This window comes from Ornithorhynchus anatinus (assembly GCF_004115215.2).
Source record: "Ornithorhynchus anatinus isolate Pmale09 chromosome Y5 unlocalized genomic scaffold, mOrnAna1.pri.v4 Super_Scaffold_Y5, whole genome shotgun sequence".
In the NCBI taxonomy this organism is placed as follows: domain Eukaryota; kingdom Metazoa; phylum Chordata; class Mammalia; order Monotremata; family Ornithorhynchidae; genus Ornithorhynchus; species Ornithorhynchus anatinus.
The window spans coordinates 544,457-566,600 of record NW_024396670.1 but is presented as its reverse complement, the minus strand read 5'-3'; the positions used below and the strand labels follow the sequence as shown (position 1 = coordinate 566,600).

The window sequence follows — 22,144 nt, the reverse complement described above, 5'->3', positions numbered from 1 at the left end:
GATTACCCTGTATCTACCCCAGTGCTTAGAACAGTGCTCTGCACATAGTAAGCGCTTAACAAATACCAACATAATCATTATTATTATACTTTCCCAAGTGCTTAGTACAGTGCTGTGCCTTCAAGATATCTCTACTTGGACGTCCTCCCAATCATCTCAAAGTTAATATGTTTAAAACAGAACTTCTTATCCTCCCACCCAAACCTTGTCCTCCCCCTGACTTTCCCATCACTGCAGACGGCATCACCATCCTTCCTGTCTCACAAGCCCGTAACCTTGGTGTTATCCTCTTTCCTTCCACTCACATATTCAAGTCATCACTAAATCCTGTCAGTTCTACCTTCACAACATTGCCAAAATCTGCTCCTTCCTCGCCATCCAAACCACTACCACATGAATACAAGCCCTTATCTCATTCCTCCTTGATTATTGTATCAGCCTCCTTGCTTTCCTTTCCACTCCGGTCCATTCTCGATTTTGCTGCCCCACTAATTTTCCCTCAAAAACGTTCAGACCATGTTTCCCCATTCCTCAAGAAATTCCACTGGTTGCCCATCCACCTCTGCATCAAGCACTTAAACACCTTGCCCCCGCCTACCTCACCTCGCCTCTCTCTTACTACAACCCAGCCCGCACATTTCGTTCCTCTGGCACTAATCTTTTCACTGTACCTCCATCTTATCTCGCTGCCGATCTCTCGCCCATTTCCTACCTTTGGCCTGAAATGCCTTTCCTCCTCATATCAGAGAGATAATTGCTCTCTTCCACTTCAAATCCTTATTGAAGGCACATCTTCAGGAAGCCTTCCCTGACTGAGCCCTCCTCTCCTCTTCTCCCTCTCTTTTCTGCACTGCTCAAACTTGCTCCTTAATTCATCCTCCCTCCCTTCCCCACAGCACATATGTATATATCTGTAATTTATTTCTCTACTTATCTATTTATTTATATTAATGTCTGTCTCCCCTTCTAGATTGTGAGCTCGTTGTAGAAATGTGTCTGATGTTATACTGTACTCTCCCAAGTGCTTAGCACAGTGCTTTGCAGCAGTAAGTACTCAATAAGTACTTACTGTAGTTACTTACTGTACTACTGTACAGTAGTACTAGTAGTACTAGTAGTAATACTACTGTATTTACTGTAGTAGTAAGTACTCCCTATTTATTTTGATAATGAGGTGTACATCCCCTTGACTCTATTTATTGCAATTAAGTTGTCTTGTTTTTGTCCGTCTCCCCCGATTAGACTGTAAACCCATGAATGGGCAGGGATTGTCTCTATCTGTTGCCAAATTGTACATTCCACATGCTTAGTACAGTGCTCTGCACATAAGTGCTCAATAAATACTATTGAATGAATGAAATATAATAATAATAATAATAATAAGCCATGACGTTATTTTCTTGAGTCCTCTCATTCATTCATTCAGTCGTACTTATTAAGTGCTTACTCTGTGTAGAACACTATACTAAGCACTTGGGAAAGTACAATATTACAATAAATGGTGACATTCCCTGCCCACAACAAGCTCACAGTCTAGAGGGGGGGAGAGAGACATCAATACAAATAAATAAAATTATAGATATATACATAAGTGCTATGAGTCTGGAGGGCTGGGGAGAGCAAAAGGAACAAGTCAGGGTGACACAGAAGGGAGTGGGAGAAGAGGAAAGGTGGGGTTTAGTCTGGGAAGGCCTCTTGGAGGAGATGTGCCCTCAGTAGGGCTTTGAAGGGGGGGAGAGTCATTGTCGGTCAGTTTAGAGAAAGGAGGGCACTCCAGTCCAGAAGCAGGACGTGGGCCAGGGGTCAGCAGTGAGACAGGCGAGATGGAGGCACAGTGAGAAGGTTAGCACTAGAGGAGTGAAGTACACGGGCTGGGTAGTAGAAGGAGAGATATTTCGCGAGCCCCCGGCTCATCCCAACCTGGACCTTCCTGGCCTGGGGGAACCTGGGTGTCACGTAGTAGAAGTCAAACCACACCTCTGATCACCAAGGTTACTGTGAAAAGGTTTTTACTTAATTTTACCAACATGCAAGGGAGTGACACATACATACACTTGCTCACTCCACCACCCAAGGGTCCAATACCAGGTTGTGGTCAAAGGAGCCCATTCTGCCAATGCTTCTTCTTTCTGCTTCTAAGTGCTGCTGCCTTCAAATGCTGCTTTCAGAATGCTTCCTTCTTGCTTCTCTGCCTGCTGCTGCTTCTCCGCCTGCTGCTGCTCCTCCGCCTGCTGCTGCTCCTCCGCCTGCTTCTGTCTACCTTCAGGTGTCCCTCGCGATGCAAAGCAACCGACTTTTATCTGCCTTAGGCGTGGCAGCTGTGGCTCTCCATGGCAGTCAATGATTGGTCCAGGCCTGTTACCTGGTAGAACAGGGACAGAAAGCCACGCCTCCTTCCATGCTTCACTCCCACAGGCCTGCAATCACCTGTCTCGGGTAGAGACCGTCATTGCCTTCGCAAAGTCTCTCCCTTGCTGTAGTTCTCGGGATCACAAACAATCATTAGAAAGGCAGCTTACTGTGTGCTCACCACAAGATGCCCTACTAAATGCTGTGGTCTGACCTTCACAACGTTGCTAAAATCCGCCCAATCCTCTCCATCCAAACTTTGACCACATTCATCCAATCAATTGCCCTGCCCCCCTTGATTACTGATTCAGCCCCTTTACTGACCACCCGGCCTCCTCTCTCTCCCCACTCCAGCCTATACTTCACTCTGCTGCCCGGATCATTTTTCTGCAAAAACATTCAGGCCATGTTTCTCACTCCTCAAGAACCTCCAGTGGTTGCTCATCCACTTAGGAAGCAGTGTGGTCTAATAGATAAGGGCAAAGGCCTGGGAGTCAGAAGGATCTGGGTTCTAAACCCGGCTCTGCCACTTATCTGCGATGTGACTTTGGACAAGTCTCTTAACTTCTCGTTACCTCATCTGTAAAATGGAGATAAAGACTGTGAGCCCCATGTGGGACGGGGATTGTGTCCAGCCTGATAATCTTGTAGCTACCCCAGTGCTTAGAACAATGCTTAATACATAGTAAGTGCTTAACAAATACCATCATTATTATTATTATCCACCTCTGCATCAAACATAAACGCCTCACCTTTGGCTTTAAAGTCCTCTACCACCTTGTCCCCTCCTACCTTACCTGGCTATTCTCTTACTACAACCCATCCCGCACACTTCTCTCCTCTAATGCTAACCTTTTCAATATAACTAGATCTCATCTATCTCTCCAATGATCTCTTGCCCACTTCCTGCCTCTGGCCTGGAATAATAATAATAATAATAATGTTGGTATTTGTTAAGCGCTTACTATGTGCCGAGCACTGTTCTAAGCGCTGGGGTAGACATAGGGGAATCAGGTTGTCCCACGTGGGGCTCACAGTCTTAATCCCCATTTTACAGATGAGGGAACTGAGGCCCAGAGAAGTTAAGTGACTTGCCCACAGTCACACAGCCGACAAGTGGCAGAGCTGGGATTCGAACTCATGAGCCCTGACTCCAAAGCCCGTGCTCTTTCCACTGAGCCACGCTGCTTCTCCAATGCCCTCCCTCCTCATTTCTGACAGACAGTTACTCTCCCCCGCTTCAAAGCTTTATTGAAGGTACAATTCCTCCAAGAGGCCTTCCCTGGCTAAACCCTCCTTTCCTCTTCTCCCTCTCCCTTCTGCATCGCCCTGACTTTATCCCTTTATTCATCCGCCCTCCCAGTCACACAGCACATATATTCAGATCTGTCATTTGGTTATATTAATGTCTGTCTCCCCTTCTAGACTGAAAGCTCGTTGTGGGCAGGGATGTGTCTGTTTATTGTTGAACTGTACTCTCCCAAGCGCTCAGTACAGTGCTCCGCCCACAGGAAGTGCTCAATAAATAATAATAATAGTAATAATTGTGGTTTTTTTAAGCACTTATTCTTTGCCAGGCACTTTACTAAGCACTGAGGTGGATACAAGCAAATCGGGTTAGACACAGTCCCTGTCCCATGTAGCACTCACAGTCTCGATCCCCATTTTACAGATGAGGTAACTGAGGCACAGCCTCACCGAACAATGCCTAGTACTACCAAGGATTCATAGGGAGGTGTGGCCTCGCAGAACACCGGTTAGTGCCACTAAGGGATGATAAGGAGGCGCAGCCTCCCAGAATAACGATTAGTACCACGAGGGGGCAATAGAGAGGCGCATCCTCCCTGCACAAGCCTATTGCCACCAGGCGGCGATAGAGGGGCGCAGCCTCCCAAGAATAACATTTGATGCCACAGGGGGCGATAGACCAAGGTACACCCCCAGAATAAAGATTAGTGCCACCAGGCGGCGATAGAGAGGCGCAACCTCCCCGCAGAACGATTAGTGCCACCATGGCCTAATAAAATTCCGTATATGTATTTTCATTCATTCATTCATTCGCTCAATCCTATTTACTGAGTGCTCACTGTGTGCAGAGCACTGTACAAAGCGTTTGGGAAAGTACGTTGCAATAGTGACATTCCCTGCCCTCAACGAGCTTGCGGTCTGCGGAGGGCGGGGGGCCGGGGTGGGGGTAGACAGACATCAGTGCAAATAAATAAATGGCAGATATGTACATAAGTGCTGTGGGACTGGGAGGGAGGAAGAACCAAAGAGAGCGAGTCAGCAGGACGCAGAAGGGAGTGGGAAAAGAAGAAAGTAAGAGCCTAGTCTGGGAAGGCCTCTTGGAGGAGATGTGCCCTCAATAAGGCTTTGATGAGGGGGAGAGTAATTGTCTGTCAAGATATGAGAGGGGAGGACATTCCAGGCCAGAGGCAGGACGTGGGCCAGGGCCGGCGGCGAGACAGGAGAGATTGAGGCACAGTAAGAAGGTTAGCATTAGAAGAGAGAAGTGGGAGGGTTGGGAGAGTAGCGAGGTGAGGTAGGAGGGGGCGAGGTGGTGGAGTGCTTTAAGGCCAATGATGAGTTTTCACATGATGCAGAGGGGGATGGGCAACCACTTGAGTTTCTTGAGCAGGATGACATGTCCTGAACGTTTCTGTAGAAAAATGATCCAGGCAGCAGAGTAAATAATAATAATAATGATGACATTTGTTAAGCGCTTACTATGTGCAAAGCACTGTTCTAAGTGCTGCGGCCGGGGGGAGGCGGAATACAAGGTGCTCAGGTTGTCCCACGTGGGGCTTACAGTTTTAATCCCCATTTTCCAGATGAGGTAACTGAGGCACAGAGAAGTTAAGTGACTTGCCCGAAGTCACACAGCTGACAAACAACGGAGCCAGGATTAGAACCCATGACTTCTGACTCCCAAGCCCATGCTCTTTCCACTGAGACACGCTGCTTCTGGAGTAGGGAGAGAGAGAGAGGAGACTGGGAGGTCCCCAAGGAGGTTGATGCAATAATCCAGGTGGGATAGGATGAGAGATTTTATTAACGTAGTAGCAGTTTGGATGGAGAGGAAAGAGTGGATTTTACTAATGTTGTGAAGGTGGGACCAAATAGGATTTAGTGATAGATTGAATTATGGGTGCTGAATGAGAGAGAGCAGTCAAAGCTAATGCCAAGGTTACAGGCTTGTGAGACAGGAAGGGTGATGATACAGTTTACAGTGGTGGGAAAGGAATAATAATGTTGGTATTTGTTGGTATTTGTTACGCGCTTACTATAATAATGTTGGTATTTGTTAAGCGCTTACTATGTGCCGAGCACTGTTCTAAGCGCTGGGGTAAACATAGGGGAATCAGGTTGTCCCACGTGGGGCTCACAGTCTTAATCCCCATTTTACAGATGAGGGAACTGAGGCACGGAGAAGTTAAGTGACTTGCCCACAGTCACACAGCCGACAAGTGGCAGAGCTGGGATTCGAACTCATGAGCCCTGACTCCAAAGCCCGTGCTCTTTCCACTGAGCCACGCTGCTTCTATGTGCCGAGCACTGTTCTAAGCGCTGGGGTAGACACAGGGGAATCAGGTTGTCCCACGTGGGGCTCACAGTCTTAATCCCCATTTTACAGATGAGGTCACTGAGGCACCGAGAAGTTAAGTGACTTGCCCAAAGTCACACAGCTGACAAGTGGCCAAGCCAGGATTCGAACCCATGACCTCTGACCCCAAAGCCCGGGCTCTTTCCACTGAGCCACGCTGCTTCTCTCAGGGGGAGGACATCCAGGTAGAGATGTTTTGAAGGCAAGAGGAAATGTGAGACTGCAGAGAGGGAGAGAGATCAGGGCTGGAGATGGAGATTTGGGGATCTTCCGCATAGAGGTGGTAGTTGAAGCCATGGGAGCGGATGAGGTCTTCAAGGAAATGGGTGTAGATGGATACTGAAGGGAATCATTCATTCATTTGATTGTATTTATTGAGAGCTTACAGTGTGCGGAGCAATGTACTAAGCGCTTGGAAAGTATAATTAGGCAACAGATAGAGACAATCCCTACCCATCAATGGGCTCACAGTCTAGAAGGGAGACAGACAACAAAACAAGTAGATAGGCATCAATAGCATCAATATAAATAAATAGAATTATAGATATATCCACATCATTAATAAAATAAATAGAATAATGAATATGCACATGCATACACAAGTTCTGTGGGGTGGGGAGAAGGGTGGAGTAGAAGGAAGGACTCGGGGCAAAGGGGAGGAAAGGGAGAGCAGAGGAAAAGGGGGGCTCAGTCTTGGAAGGCCTCCTGGAGGAGGTAACCTTTCTTTGGGGCTTTGAAGGGGGGAAGTGTGCTGGTTTGGCAGATGTGAGGAGGGAGGGCATTCCAGGCCAGAGGTAGGACATGGGCCAGGGGTCGACAACTGGACAGGCAGTAACGAGGCACAGTGAGGAGGTGAGCAGCAGAGGAGCAGAGAGTGCGGGTTGAGGTGTAGAAGGAGAGAAGGGAGGTGAGGTAGCAGGGGGCAACGGGATGGAGAACTTTGAAGCCAAAGGTGAGGAGATTTTGCTTGATATAATAATGATGGTGTTTGTTAAATGCTTACTATGTGCCAAGCACTCTTCTAAGCGCTGGGGTAGATACAAGGTAATCAGGTTGTCCCACGTGGGGTTCACAGTCTTAATCCCCATTTTACAGATGAGGTAACTGAGGCACAGAGAAGTCAAGTGACTTGCCCAAAGTCACTTGATAGTGACTTCAATCTTTAACCACTCATTCTCCAATGGCTCCTTCCCCGCTGCCTTCAAACATGCCCAAGTCTCCCCCATCCTAAAAAAAACCCGCTCTTGACCCCACTTCCCCCTCCAGTTATCGCCCTATATCTCTACTACCCTTCCTTTCCAAAATCCTAGAACGAGTCATCCACACCCGCTGCTTAGAATTCCTTAACTCCCATTCTCTCCTGGACCCCCTCCAATCTGGCTTCCGTCCTCTCCACTCTACCGAGACTGCTCTCTCTAAGGTCACCCATAACCTCCTTCTTGCCAAATCCAATGGCTCCTACTCCATTCTAATCCTCCTTGACCTCTCTGCTGCCTTTGTCACTGTCGATCATCCCCTCCTCCTCCACACCTTATCTCACCTTGGCTTCATGGTCTCTGTCCTCCCCCGGTTCTCCTCTTATCTCTCTGGCCGGTCATTCTCGGTCTCCTTCGAAGGAGCCTCGTCCCCCTCCCATCCTTTAACTGTTGGAGTTCCTCAAGGGTCAGTTCTTGGCCCTCTTCTGTTCTCCATTTACACTCACTCCCTCGGTGAACTCATTCGCTCTCATGGCTTTGACTACCATCTCTACGCAGATGATACGCAGATCTACATCTCCGCCCTGTCCTCTCCCCCTCCCTTCAGGCTCGCATCTCCTCCTGCCTCCAGGATGTCTCCACCTGGATGTCGGCCCGCCACCTAAAACTCAACATGAGCAAGACTGAGCTCCTCATCTTCCCTCCCAAACTCGGTCCTCTCCCAGACTTCCCTATCACCGTGGATGGCACGATCATCCTTCCCATCTCTCAGGCCCGCAATCTCGGTGTCATCCTTGACTCTTCTCTCTCGTTCACCCCACACATCCTATCTGTTACCAAGACCTGCCGGTTTCACCTTTACAATATCGCCAAGATCCGCCCTTTCCTCTCCACCCAAATGGCTACCTTACTTTTACAGGCTCTCGTTATATCCCGGCTAGACTACTGTGTCAGCCTGCTCTCTGATCTCCCTTCCTCCTCTCTCGCCCCGCTCCAGTCTATTCTTCACTCCGCTGCCCGGCTCATTTTCCTGCAGAAACGATCTGGGCCTGTCACTCTCCTTCTTAAACACCTCCAGTGGTTGCCTATCTACCTCCGCACAAAACAAAACTTCTCACTCTAGGCTTCAAGGCTCTCCATCCCCTTGCTCCCTCCTACCTCTCCTCCCCTCTCTCTTTCCACTGCCCACCCCACATGCTCTGCTCCTCTCCCGCCCACCTCCTCACCGTCCCTCGGTCTCACCTATCCTGCCGTCGACCCCTGGGTCACGTCCTCCCGCGGTCCTGGAATGCCCTCCCTCCTCAATTCCAACAATCTAATTATCTTCCCCTCTTCAAATCCCTAATTAACGGTCACCTCCTCCAAAAGCCCTTCCCAGACTGAACTCCCCCCTTTTTCCCTCTGCTCCCTCTACCCCTCCTTCACCTCTCCGCAGCTAAACTCTCTTCTCCCCTGTTTCCCTCTTCTCCTCCCCCTCTCCCGTCCCATACCCTCAGCAATGTACTCATCCGTGCAATTGTATATATCTTCATCACCCTATTTATTTTGTTTATTTTGTTTAATGAGATGTACATCACCCTGATTCTATTTATTTGCCATTGTTTTATGAGATGTTCTTCCCCTTGACCCTACTTATTGCCATTGTTCTTGTCTGCCTGTCTCCCCCAATTAGACTGTAAGACCGTCAAAGGGCAAGGACTGTCTCTATCTGTTGCCTATTTGTACATTCCAAGTGCTTAGTACAGTGCTCTGGACATAGTAAGAGCTCAATAAATATGAATGAATGAATGAATGAATGAATAAGAGGAGACCCAGGAGAGGACAGGTTTTGTGAAGCCAAGGCGAGATAAGGTGCGGAGGAGAAGGGGATGGTCGACAGTGTCAAAGGCTGCTGAGAGGTCGAGGAGGAGTAGGATAGAGTAGAAGCCATTGGATTTGACAGGAAGGAAGTCACGGGTGACCTTTGAGAGAGCAGTCTTGGTAGAGTGGAGGGGACGGAAACCAAATTGGAGGGGGTCCAGAGAGAGTTGCAGTTGAGGAATTCAAGGCAGCGAGTGTAGACGACTCGTCCTAGGAGTTTGGAAAAGAAGAGTAGGAGGGAGATAGGATAATAACCGGAAGGGGAAGTGGGGTCGAGAGAGGGCTTTTTTAGGATGGGTGGGACATGGGCATGTTCGAAGGCAGAGGGGAAGAAGCCACTGGGGAGTGAGTGGTTGAAGATAGAAGTTAAAGAGGGAAGGAGGGAAGGGGCGATGGTTTTTATAAGGTGAGCGGGAATGGGATCCGAAGCACAGGTGGAGGGGGTGGCACTTGCGATGAGGGAGGAGATCTCCTCTGAGGTTACTGCAGAGAAGGATGGGAAAGTAGGGAAGAGGGTTGGATGGGGCGTGGAGGGAAGCAGAAGCGGGAGGAGTGACTTTGGGGAGCTCAGACCTGACTGTGTTAATTTTCGTGATAAAGTAGGTGTCCAGACCACTGGGGGTGAGGGGTGGGGGTGGGGAGGAGAAACAGGGGGACTGATGAGAGAATTAAAAGTCTGGAGCAATTGGCGGGGGTGACGGGCATGGGCGTCAATGAGGGAAGAAAAGCGAGAGAAGCATATGAGAGAAGCATATCTTCTCCAAGAGGCCTTTCTTGACTAAGCCCCAATTTTAATCATCTCCACTCCCTTCTGCGTTCCCCTGACTTGCTCCTTTTGCTCTTCCTTTCCTTCCAAACCCTACAGCATTTACGAATATATCTGAAATTAAATTTATTTGTATCAAAGTCTTTTTATTAGTACTGAAGTATGTCTTTCCCCCTCTAGACTGTGAGCTCATTGTGGCCAGGGATTGTGACTGTTTCTTGTGGTATTTTATCTTCCCAAGTACTTAGTACAGGCTTCTGCAAACAGTAAGCAGTTAATAAATATGAATGAATGAATGAATCCACAAAGAAGACTGAAAATGAATGGCCAGAGAGGTAAGAGGAGAACCAGGAGAGGACAGAGTCAGCAAAGTCAAAGTTGGTTACTGTTTTCTAGAGAATAGGGTGATTGTCCACTGAAGACAGCTGGGCGGTCGAGGAAGATTAAGATGGAATGGAGGCCAAGAAGAAGATCATTTACAAGAAGATTATTTGCAACCTTTGAGAGGGCAATTTCTCTGGAGTGATGGGGGAGGAAGCCAAATTGCAGGAGATCTAGAAGAGAATTGGTGGAGGAGAAGTGGACTTGGCAGGTATAAACAACTCTCAAGAAGGTTGGAAATAGTATCTGTTTTTGTTAAGCACTTACCATGTGCCACACACTCTACTAGGTGATGGGGTGGATACAAGTAAATTGGGTTGGGCATGGTCCCTGTCCCACTGGGGACTCACAGTCTGATTCCCAATTTTACAGATGAGGGCCCAAAGAAGTGAAGTGACTAGCCTGTGGTCACACAGCAGACAAGTGGTGGGGTTGGGACTGCAGCCCAGGTCCTTCTGGCTGCCAGTCCTGTTCCCTATCCCCTTGGCCATGCTGCTTCTCTAGAAACGGTATGAGGGAGACGAGGTGATAACTGGAGGGAGCGGTGAGATCAAGGAGGGTTTTTTTGGGGTGGTTGGGAATATCTAAGTTTGTTTGAAAGCAGTGGGGAAGAGGCCACTGGAAAGTAAATATTTGAAGATGGTAGTCAAGGAGGGAAGGGGGAAGAGTTTTTTAAAAAGGTGTGAAGGGATGGGGTCAGCAACACAGGTAGAGAGGTAAATTTAAAGAGGAGGTGAGAGATTTCATCTTGAGTTACTGTAAAAAACAGTGAGCCAGAGAGGACGGAGTAATAATAACGTTGGTATTTGTTAAGCGCTTACTATGTGCCGAGCACTGTTCTAAACGCTGGGATAGATACAGGGTAATCAGATTGTCCCACGTGAGGTTCACAGTTAATCCCCATTTAACTGTAACTGGTCTACTACCAGTTACAGATGAGGTAACTGAAGCACAGAGAAGTTAAGTGACTTGCCCACAGTCACACAGATGACAAGGGGCAGAGCGGGGATTCGAACTCATGACCTCTGACTTCAAAGCCCGTGCTCTTTCCACTGAGCCATGCTGCTTCTCCAAGCTCCAATGGGGCTTGGAAGGGAGCAGGGGAGATTTTAGGGATTACACCTCATTGATTAAGTTTTCCTGATGAAGGAAGTGACAAGGTCAGAAGGAGAAAGAGATGGTAGGGGACAGGAGGCTTGAGGAGGGAGTTTAAATGTCTGGAACAGCTGGCAAGCTGGAATGGGAGTGAACTAGGAAGAAGTGTTGTCGTTGGGCTGGGGAAAGGGCCGAATTGAAGGAGATAAGAACGAATTCATTCAGTCGTATTTATTGAGCACTTACTCCCTGCAGAGCACTGTACCTTTAAGATGGCAAGGTCAGAGAGTTGTTGGGATTTCCTCCAACAGTGTTCTGCAGCTTGGGTACAAGAGCAAAGAAGGCAAACTGTGGAGGTGATCCAGAGTTTTGGGTTAGTGGTACAAGACGTATAGACGTAGATACCTGTAATTCTATTTAGATTGATGCCCTTTTTACTTGTTTAAATGTCTGTCCTGCCCTCCTCTTCCCCACCCTCCCCGCCCCCGAGACTGTAAGCCCATTGTGGGCAGGGATTGACTCTTCATTGCTGTCTTGTACTTTCCAAGTGCTTAGTACGGTGCTCTGAACACAGTAAGTGCTCAATAAATACAATTGAAAGAGTGAATGAGTAGGGAACAAGGGGTTCAGTTCAGTGGAAAGGGTGGTGTTGAGTGGATCCATTTGTGCTCAGGAGAAGGTAGTTTGGGTATAGAGACAAAATAGAGTGGGATGGCTGAAGAATACTGGAGGGGGTCAAAACCATGGAGGGGGGAAAAGACAGACTGAGCAGGTGAGGAAGTTGTGGTAGAATAGAGGAATTTTGGAATTGGTGAGGGTAGAGATTGTACAGTTAGTAGGGCTTATGAGATGAAGTGTTTTGTCCTGAGGATTCACCTCTTTGCTCTTAAGGACCCAACTTTGTGATGATTTCAATAATAGTAATAGGATGTAGAGAACACCCTTTGAGCAGAATTACTTTAAACATATTTGGAAAAGACCTGGGAAAATTTAGCAAAACTCTTTGTTTTTGAACGGAATTCTTCCTCCTGAGTGACTCACATTAAGCTCATTATGGGCAGGGAACTTATCTCATAATTCTGTTGTACTCTTCCAAGTGCTTGGACTCGGGGCATAGCAAGCTCTCAATAAATACAATTGATTGACATGGCTTAACAGTTTGCCATTAATAAAATAAGCCAGTTGAAATTAACTACATCTGGGTGGTGGTCCGATGTCATTTCCTTTTGGAGAAGTATTTAGTTTTAAAAATTTTCTTTGCTTCCAAGACAGCCTACTGGAAATCACTTATCAGACCACTTACTGATTCTTATTCTAAATGGCATTTGTTAAGTGCTTAATATTTGCCAGGCACTGTACTAAGCTCTGCAGTAGAGTACAAGTTAATCAGGTTAGACACAGGGCTCACAGTATTAATTCCCATTTTACAGATGAGGTAATTGAGGCACAGAGTTAAGTGATTCAACCACGGGCGTACAACAAACAAGTGTTAGATTCGGGAGTAAGGCCCAGGTCTTTCTGACTGCTAGGGCCATTCTGACCACCTAGACACATGCTCTGTCTACTACCATGCTGCTTTCCTGACGTAAAGTTTGCCTCTTTCTTGTTACCACCAGGCTATGCTGTACCAAAGGACAGTAAGAAAGGAGCTTAGGAAGGCTGGAGAGATAAAATAGGTTGAATCTTGGCGTAGTTTTGGAAAAGTTGGAATGGAGACCATCCTCAATGGGTAAAACATGTGGGTTTCGATGCGTTCACTTACCTGTCCACCCCATCTTCCTTAATCAAACTGCTACAAATCTGAAGAAATCCAAGACTGAGGGCACAGGAGTTCAATTCCCAGAAGTCAATCCATTTTTTAAGTTGACTAATTGAATAATACCACTTTAGCCAGCAACCTGACAAGAGTAGGCCTTCTATTGCTCTTTTTCAGCAGTTTTTCAGTCACGAGGTGATTGCAGCTGTGCCTTAAAGAGTGCTCTGGTTCGGGAGGCCAAGTACTTGATTTGTCTTCAAAAACCTATGGCCTTTTTCACCTTTCTCCTCCCTTCTCAAATCAGCCTTCTCAAAGACCTTTGTGTAGAGAGTCATCTGAATTAATACTGGTTTATACGCCTCCCTTCTCAAATCAGCCTTCTCAAAGACCTTTGTGTAGAGAGTCATCTGAATTAATACTGGTTTATACGCAACTCCTTCCCTAGCCCAATAAGCAGCAGACAGAAATCAGAGCTCACTCAATAAAATTTTATTGATGGAAAGGTATTACATACAGGAATGTGGAGCATTTTTTTAACCGATGTTCCCAAGTTTTAATATAAATAGCACACTTAAGACAAAAAAAAACAACAAACCACCTTAAAATTGTCACGTTTCACCTGCAAAAGTCCTTGAAGTTGGACTGTTACAAGGGAACAATACACCTATCTTTGAGGGAGTAGAAACAAAAACATTGGGATCACCTATTGTGAATAGTTCAAAAATGGGCTGTGGGGGTGAACAAAAAAGTGTATTATCGATTTTGGCAATCACTTGCCCCTTGCCCCTCCTTGACTGCGAGCCCTTTGCTCATTCTCTCAATTCTCTTCTCCTTCCTTCCATCCTTCCATCCTTTTCCTTCCTCGCTTGCCTAGCCCATATTCCTCGCCTTATTCTTCATCCCATATCCCATATCTTTCTTCATTGCTTGAGCCCTCCTAAATAACCCCTGGGGTATAATTCCCAAACTCGAGGCCTCCTAGATGAGAGAGGGTAGGAGGGATTTCTGCGCTGTTCTTGGTACCCGCCGGCTGCCCGAAAAACATGTATTGATTTATTTCACGGAAAAAATCAGCCGTCTCCAACTTTCTAAACCTCCAAGGGAAAGGGGGTAAAACCAAAACCAAACCAAAACGAGAGGTGCTGGCAGAAGATGGCGGATCAGCGGGGCCTCAGTCTGTAGGCGGATGCCAACCTGGGCGTGCTCCGCGTTCGTGCCTCCCTCGGAAAACTTCTCCCGGGCCCCTCAGTAAGCGGGTACCTGGTGCTGGGGCAGCAGCTGGCAGAGCCGCTGTTGACATGGCTGAGCACCTTCTGTTTGAGCTGCGCCACCTGCTCCCGGAGAAGGCTGGCGGTGGATGCCCCCTCCGTGCTCTGGCTCTTGAGGCTCTTGACCTTTCCCTCCAGCCGCGAGATCCGCTCCAGCTTCCTTTTGCGGCATTTGGAGGCAGCGATGCGGTTCCGCAGCCTCTGGCGCTCGGCCTTGATGCGCTCCTGTGTGTCCATGTCGATGGGGGAGAGCGGGGCACTCTCGCCGAAGCTGGGCGCGTCGGGTACGATCTGGGGCTCGTCCCTGAGCGCCTGGAGCCGGGGGTGAGGTTGGGGCTGGCCCAGGCTGGGCGGGGGCGGGTAGGGCACCGTGTCGGTCGAGTAATTCACCGTGGTGCTGCCCAGCGCGCCGGTTGCGTTTCCTGTGTAGCTGCTGAGGTTGGCGTAGACCGGCGGCTCTTGTTGCGTGAGAGAAGCGGCGGCGGCCGGGGACCCCGGGGGTGGGGTGAGGTCGACGCCGGCCCCTCTCCCCCCGCCGGCTGGGCACAGCCCCCCGCGGCTCCGGCCGACCCAGGCCCTCCACGTAGCTGGTTCTGTTTATGGAAGTCCTCCAGGGCCTTGACGAAACCTTCGGCAAACTCCTGCTCCTCCGTGGCCGTCACTTTGGGGTAGTGGAACTGGGTGGTGGTCGGGGTTGTGGTAACCAGCCCGTTGGACTGGATGATGAGCCGCTCCAGCTCCGGCTGAGGAAGGGTGACCATGGGCGAATACAGAAGGACGGCCCCAAAACAGTGGGTGAGCAGTCCAAGGCAGGTATACTGACTACTTGAGAGGACATTAGAGGGAACTTCGAGTCCCAAGCCCCCAGCACCTAACAGCGAATAATGCTTCGTCATTAAAAGGCGAGCTGACCTGGAGTCTCCATAAACACTCAGGCCAATCAGGAAGCGACACAGTGCCTACGGGCATGTCAACAAAGTAGGAAAGGAGAAGAACACAGGACTTGGCACGCTTCCCTTCCCTCGAGGGATCGCCCGCCACTTTTAAATTCCTGGCGTTAAAATTGGGACAGGGGGCTGGGAGTTGGGAGTGAAATAAATTTGTTTGGACCTTGTTTATCCCCTCGGAGTAATTCTTTACTCACCAAGGTTCTGAACCGTACTAGTCGGTAGCGGATCGCCAACATTCTTGGCGCCCAACGTGGGGCCTGAGGGGCCCCATTGAGTCGCTTACCTGAGGCTGCGGAGGGTGGTCAGTTCAGACCCGCTCGGAAAGCCGCGGAGGCGGTGTTGCCCTTTGACTGGGTGTTGTCCGAAAGGACGAACGGCAGGACGCCGCCGAGGACTGGAGACAGGCGTTTGCAGTTGAGGACTGCGACAGTCGGGGACTGCGAATTTGCGGGCGGGGCCCGTGTGCCTTTGAGAGACAATGGTGGATTTACAGCTCAGGGAAGACACCTTGGGGCAGAGCCCTTCTATTTCCCCTGACTGCCCACTCGGTTGTTTACTGGATCCCTAAGAATAAGGATAAATTTGACCTTCCGTCCTTGAGGACTGATGACTTCATCTTTCTTTGCACAACCGAGTGGCCCCAATACAAACTCGAGGATCAAGAAATCTAGCCAGAGCACGGGTCTCTAAATTATAACACGGTCCTCCAGTTGGGCCTGTTCTGTAGCCACTTGGGAAGGTGGTCAGCGGTTCCCTATGTCCAGGCTTTCATGGCACTAAATCTGAGTCCGGAGGGCAAGGGGTGCCATATTTGTAATAATGTTGGTATTTGTTAAGCGCTTACTATGTGCCGAGCACTCTTCTAAGCGCTGGGGTAGACACAGGGGAATCAGGTTGTCCCACATGGGGCTCACGGTCTTAATCCCCATTTTACAGATGAGGTAACTGAGGCACTGAGAAGTTAAGTGACTTGCCCAAAGTCATACAGCTGCCAAGTGGCCGAGCTGGGATTTGAACTCATGACCTCTGACTCCAAAGCCCGTGCTCTTTCCACTGAGCCTACATCTCCCAAATCCTCGACAGCGGGTTCGGTGGAGGAGGAGGGAGATTTGTTATTGAATCTGAAACCCCACTCAATGAAAGCGTCTTCCTCTTCTTCTTCCCCTTCCCCACCTCTGACACTCCAGACCTCTCCGACGCCCACTACCCCTACTATTTACCCGCCGCTCCCAAACCCACTGCTCTATCCCCCTCCTCCATATCCCCCCTCACAAGCCCCGACCTCATTTAAAGCCACCACATACTCGACAGGGCACCCAATTTGGACTCCCGGAAACACTGACTAAAGACCCCCCCCGACTAAAGACCCCCACCCAACTAAAAACCCCCCAACGAAAGACCTCCCCCCACAACAAGACCTCTTTTGTCCACTTCGTGAGGTTGCTGGGGAGGGTAATAAGGTTATGCGTGTGCAAGCACCCTTTAGTTTAGAATTAGCCCAGGCGAAAAGTCAAATGGGCTCATATGCCCAGGTCCCTAACCGCTTAGGGACAAGTTCCAACGCCTGACCCTTCAATACGATCTGTCCTGGGAAGATATTAATATACTTCTTTCCACTTGTATGACCCTCCCTGATAAGAAGATGGTGTGGGATCTGGCAGTCCAGGAAGGGGATAAGCGGGAGGTGGAATCTCAAGAACGCCACCTGACTGGAGCCACGGCCTGCCCGCGGGATGAACCAGATTGGGGTTATCAAGAAGGGAGCAGGGATAGGGGGTTGAGAGACATAATGGTAGCCCTACCCCTTACTGCTATGGAAAAGGGAATTAAGAAACAGGTGAATTATGACAAAGTAAAAGAGGTCGTTCAGGGGAAGGACGAAAATCCTGCTGCGTTCCGTGGTAGACCAACGGACGTTATTCGACAGTCCACGAATGTGGATGTGGATGCCCCTGAGAGCTCGGTGGTTCTGAATACGCATTTTATCACCCAATCAGCAGAAGATATTCATAGGAAACTGCAGAAAATGCAACTGGGTCCCTGAACCCCAATGGCAGATCTCCTTGCCCAAGCCTTTAGGGTCTTTAACAACCGCGAGGGAGATCGAGAGCGGAGAAAAGACTCCAGGGTCCGGCTTCAAGCCCAGACTCAGGCCCACATGATTGCGGCAGCCTTAGGGATTCCCCTGGAAAACCCAAAAGGGAGATCGCAGACCGCACAGACCTGTTACAAATGCAGGAAACCCGGCCACTGGGCTCGTAATTGCCCCACCCGTGCTCAATCCACGCAGGTAGGTCAGACCCGCCCTCCCCACCCCCCGCCCGGCCCGTGCTGCAAATGTGGAGGCAGCGACCATTGGTCTGGCAATTGTGCTGGTCCTGCCCCACTCCCCAAGTGCACCCCTTCGGGCCTGGAGTTCCCGGTGCGCTCTAGCCCCGACCGAGATTGATGGGCCTCTGGGGACGGCGGCCCCAGAAGACCATCACGGAGACCGAGCTCCGGGTGAAGATGGAGATCGCGGATAAGACATTCAATTTTTAATTGATACAGGGGCTGCTCCTTACTCGGTATTCCCTTCTTTTTGGGGTGTAACGGAACCATCGGAGAAAATTGTCACGGGGATAGACGGGAGAAAGAGACCATGCAAGGCTACAGCCCCGGTCCCCTGCTTATCAGTGGAAGGGGTACCCTTTACCCATTCTTTCCTAATCATTCCGATGTGTCCTGTGGCCTTGCTGGGGCGGGATACTATGTCAAAACTGGGTTCTACTTTTTCCCTGCTGGCCCTCATAGGGGAAGCCACGGGGGATGACGGAAAAGGGAGTAAATCCCCACTGGATGAAGGGATCAGTCCTCAGGTCTGGGACACTGGGGTGCCAGGGCGGCAGTCCACACCGAGCGTGTCTCCCTTAAACCAGGAGCTGCTTACCCTTGCCAGGCTCAGTACCCCCTTCCATCTGCCTCCCGGGATGGACTAAGACCTACTGTGGAAAAGTTTCTCCAGCAAGGGCTGATTCGGCCTTGCCAATCACCCTGTCATACCCTGGTGCTCCCAGTGCGAAAGCCAGATGGCACATATCGCTTTGTACAAGATCTTAGAGGGGTGAACGAAAGCGTAGTCCTTATTCACCCCGCGCTTCCAAACCCGTACAATTTGTTATCCTCTATCCCCAGCGACGCGACATGGTTCTCAGTCATTGACCTAAAAGACGCATTTTTTTGAATCCCCTTCGCCCCAGAATCACAAGTTCTCTTTGCCTTTACATGGGAGGGCCGCCAATATACATGGACAGTACTCCCCGAGGGGTTCAGAGATAGCCCGCAATTATTTGGGCTGAGCCTAACAAAGAACTTAAGCACTCTTGATCTTAGCCCTTGTACCTCTAATTCAGTATGTTGATGACCTCCTTATCTGTAGCCCCGGTGAAGAGATGGCTAGGCACGTCTCCGTGCAGACTTTAAACCATCTGTGCCAAGCGGGATACCGGATCTCTAGAAAGAAGGTCCAATGGTGCCAAGAGCGAGTAGTATTACTAGGCAATATTATTACGCCTGGATGTAGGTCCTTGGGCCCTGAACGAATACGACCAATAGCTGACCTCACAGCCCCTAAAACGTCCCGGCAGCTCCGTGCCTTTCCAGGAACGGCAGGCTACTGCAGGTTATGGATCCCTAATTTTGGCCTAATTGCTAAACCCTTGTTCGAGGCCTTGGTCCAAGATCACTTGGAATAGGGCTCAAATCAGGAAATGGCCTTCAAGACCTTGAAACGATGTCTCTGTATGGTCCCTGCATTAGCACTCCCAAACCTAGAGGAGTCATTCAGTTTATATGTGGATGCAAGACAAGGCCACGGCGTTGCGGTTTTAGGACAACACCTAGGACCCGACTTCAGACCATTTGCCTACTGCCCTAAGCGGCTAGATCTCACTGCCACTGGCTGGCCAGCCTGCCTGCAAGCGGTAGCGGCCACGGCCATGGCAGTTCAAGAGAGTGGAAAGAGGACCCTGGGTCGACCAATTACAGTCTATACCCCCCACCAGGTTAATGACATCTTACAGGCACGGGGTTCTAAATGGCTCTCCAATATCCGCCTTTTAACATATCAGACCGTCTTCTTCAACAGTGATAGTGTCATTCTGAAACCTTGGAGACTGCTTAACCCGGCTACTCTTCTTCCTTTCCCTGAGGAGAGTCACAAGGAAATGTTGGAAGGACAGGAGGAAGGACCGGGCGAGGAACCTAGCCATGACTGCTTATGGGAAATTGACGAGACCCACTCCAGCCGCCTGGACCTTAGGGACATCCCCCTCCCCCGAATCCAGATGAGGTTTGGTTTACGGATGGCACCACATTTGTTAAGGAAGGGAAATTCTATGCTGGTTATGCAACTACGGGGATCGAATGCGGTTATCCAATGCGGGGATCGAAAGCAAGCCTCTGCCCTTGGGGACCTCAGCCCAAAAGGTTGAACTTAGGGCTCTCTTAAGGGCCTTAGAACTGGGGAAGGGACTCCGGCTAAATGTTTATACGGACTCGAAATACACCTTTCACATCCTGCACGCACATGGGGCCATTTGGAAGGAAAGGGGCCTACTAACATCCAAGGATTCCCCCGTCACACATAGTACGGAGATTTTGCACCTCCTGGCCGCCATCACTCTCCCAAAGGAAATTGCGGTCATACATTGCCGCAGACACCAAACTGATGATTCCTTGGTTGCGGGGGAGCAATTATGCTGATTCAATTGCCCGACAAGCAGCCTCTAAAGATCAGTTGCTTGCAGCCTTAATTCCTGACCCAGGAAACTGTCTCCCCGAATCGCCAGGGTATTCTGAAGCGGAAACAAAAGACTACCCGAGAAAAGGGTTTCCACGGGATGACAGCGGCTGGTTCCGTTCTCAGACGGACTCCCTGGTACTTCCAGGGCACTCGGTGTGGTCAGTACTGTCCTCCTTCCATCAAAGTACCCATCTGGGAGGGGAGGCCTTAAGCCAGCTCTTGTCACCAGTAGTTTATTGTCCGCAAATGAGGAAAACACTGCGGGTTACCTCGTGGAGGTGCATTACGTGGGTGATACCAAACCCGGAGGGAGCCCGTCGTCCACCACTGCTGAGGCCAGTCCAACGCAGAGGCCTACAGCCAGGAGAGGATTGGCAGATCGATTTCACCCATATGCCCCGAGCAGGGGGATATCATCTTCTCCTGACTATGGTAGACAACTTTACGGGATGGGTGGAGGCCTTTCCTTGTCGGCGAAAGACAACTCAGGAGGTTACTAAATGGTTACTGCGTGAAATTATACCTCGGTTTGGGTTGCCTTCCAGCCTGCAGAGCGATATTAGTATTATAATGGCCCTGCCTTTGCGTCACAGGTAACACAACCTGTCGCGGGAGCCCTAGGTATTAAGTATTACTTACACTCGGCTTGGCATCCCCAATCATCAGGCAAGGTTGAAAAGGCAAATCACACCCTAAAACGAGTCCTTACTGAACTATGCATGGAAACCAAGAAGCCGTGGACCTCATGTCTCCCCTCCGCCCTCCTCCGTTTGCGAACCACTCCCCACCGCTCCCTAGGGATAAGCCCGTTCGAGATATTGTATGGGAGGGCCTTTCTGGATCCAGATCGAAACTTCCCGGTCTCAAGGGAGCCAACAGGAAAATACCTCTCTCAGATAGGACCTATTCACGGCGCCACCCGAGCATATGTTAACTTTAAACTCCCCTCTCCTCAGTCAGTAACTGTGGATGTTCTTCTCACCCAGGAGATCTGGTTGGCGAAGAGCTTGGCGGGGATGACTTTCGCCCAAATGGGAGGGACCTTAGCGGGTGATCCTCTCAACGCCCACCGCAGTGGGCCTAGAGAGACAATCGTCCTGGCACCACGTTACCAGGATTAAGCCCTATCAACCACCTGCTAACACTACCCTTTCATGTATCCCTACAGGACCTCTTAAATTTAAAATCTCCCGTCACTACCCTGACACCAGAAATCTGCAGACCAACCTGGTGACTCCTCCCTGGAAAAGCCTCCGTCGCCGCATTCTTGAGTTCTCTAGCTGGTTTGGAATGTTTCCTATTACCGTCTGTCCCTCGGTCCTTTCCTCAGATCCATCTTGCTGTTTCTACGTACCACATCAAGTGGGGAAGACACTGCGTGTGATGCCTTCTGGTTCCCCATGACTATCTTGTATTTGCTTGTACTAATCCTACTCCTCTTCTCTGTCGAATATCCTGAAATCCGTTGTCGCCATTGTCGTTGACTTCTCGACCCAGAACAGCGCCCACCCCTATAACCCTGAAACCGCGTTACAATGAGGGGGTTTCCCTTGGTCATTTTATGCACTGTCTCCCTCATGTCCTGCCCACTGGGTGCAATGAGAGATTATGCAATCAACCTAGCAGTTCGAGTCGCTAGCTTTAGCAATTTGACAGGGAACACTAATACATCCTGCTGGGTCTGCATCAATCTCCCCGGCCATAGGGGTTCTGAACTCTTTCTCTTTCATAGGTATCCCTTAAGATCCTCTCGCTTGGGGTGATACCTCTAACGAGACAACGGCCCCTCATGCCTTTCATGAGATAACGGCCCCCTCCTCTTAGAGTTCCACTGCTAACACTATGGAAATTGGCCAGCACTTTACCCCCCGCTTTTCATCCCCGGCGTGTTTCGCCTATTCCAAAACATCTACCTGGCATTTCTGCAAATGCGTCTCTGGGAGCCTTATCGTTTGGACCCGGTTTACCACCTGTTTCCTTAGCCTTAACAACTTGTCCCAGTCAAATATATCCCACCTGAACATGTCATACTGGGGTGAGACCCATCCCCTTCCCTGGAATATAACCTATTGGCCTTATATCAGAAGCTCCGGAAAGGGTAACTCCGGGGGTAGCTTGCATGTATACTCCAAATAC

General features: G+C 49.6%; 1 protein-coding gene and 1 long non-coding RNA gene across 2 annotated transcripts; one reads left to right on the top strand and one right to left on the bottom strand.

Annotated features, from left to right (window-relative positions):
* Window positions 1–13,474: 13,474 nt before the first annotated feature.
* LOC114808715 (transcription factor jun-D-like) lies at window positions 13,475–15,479 on the bottom strand. The gene is given in 3 exon segments (XM_039910994.1): window positions 13,475–14,291; window positions 14,294–14,784; window positions 14,787–15,479. Coding segments are annotated over 3 exon segments (915 nt in total). The 5' UTR covers window positions 15,172–15,479; the 3' UTR covers window positions 13,475–14,252.
* A 1,660-nt stretch (window positions 15,480–17,139) lies between these two features.
* Window positions 17,140–21,478, top strand: LOC114808716. Its single transcript, XR_003756514.2, has 2 exons — window positions 17,140–17,515; window positions 21,177–21,478. It is a non-coding gene; the product is annotated as an uncharacterized LOC114808716 (long non-coding RNA).
* The last annotated feature ends 666 nt before the right edge of the window (window positions 21,479–22,144 follow it).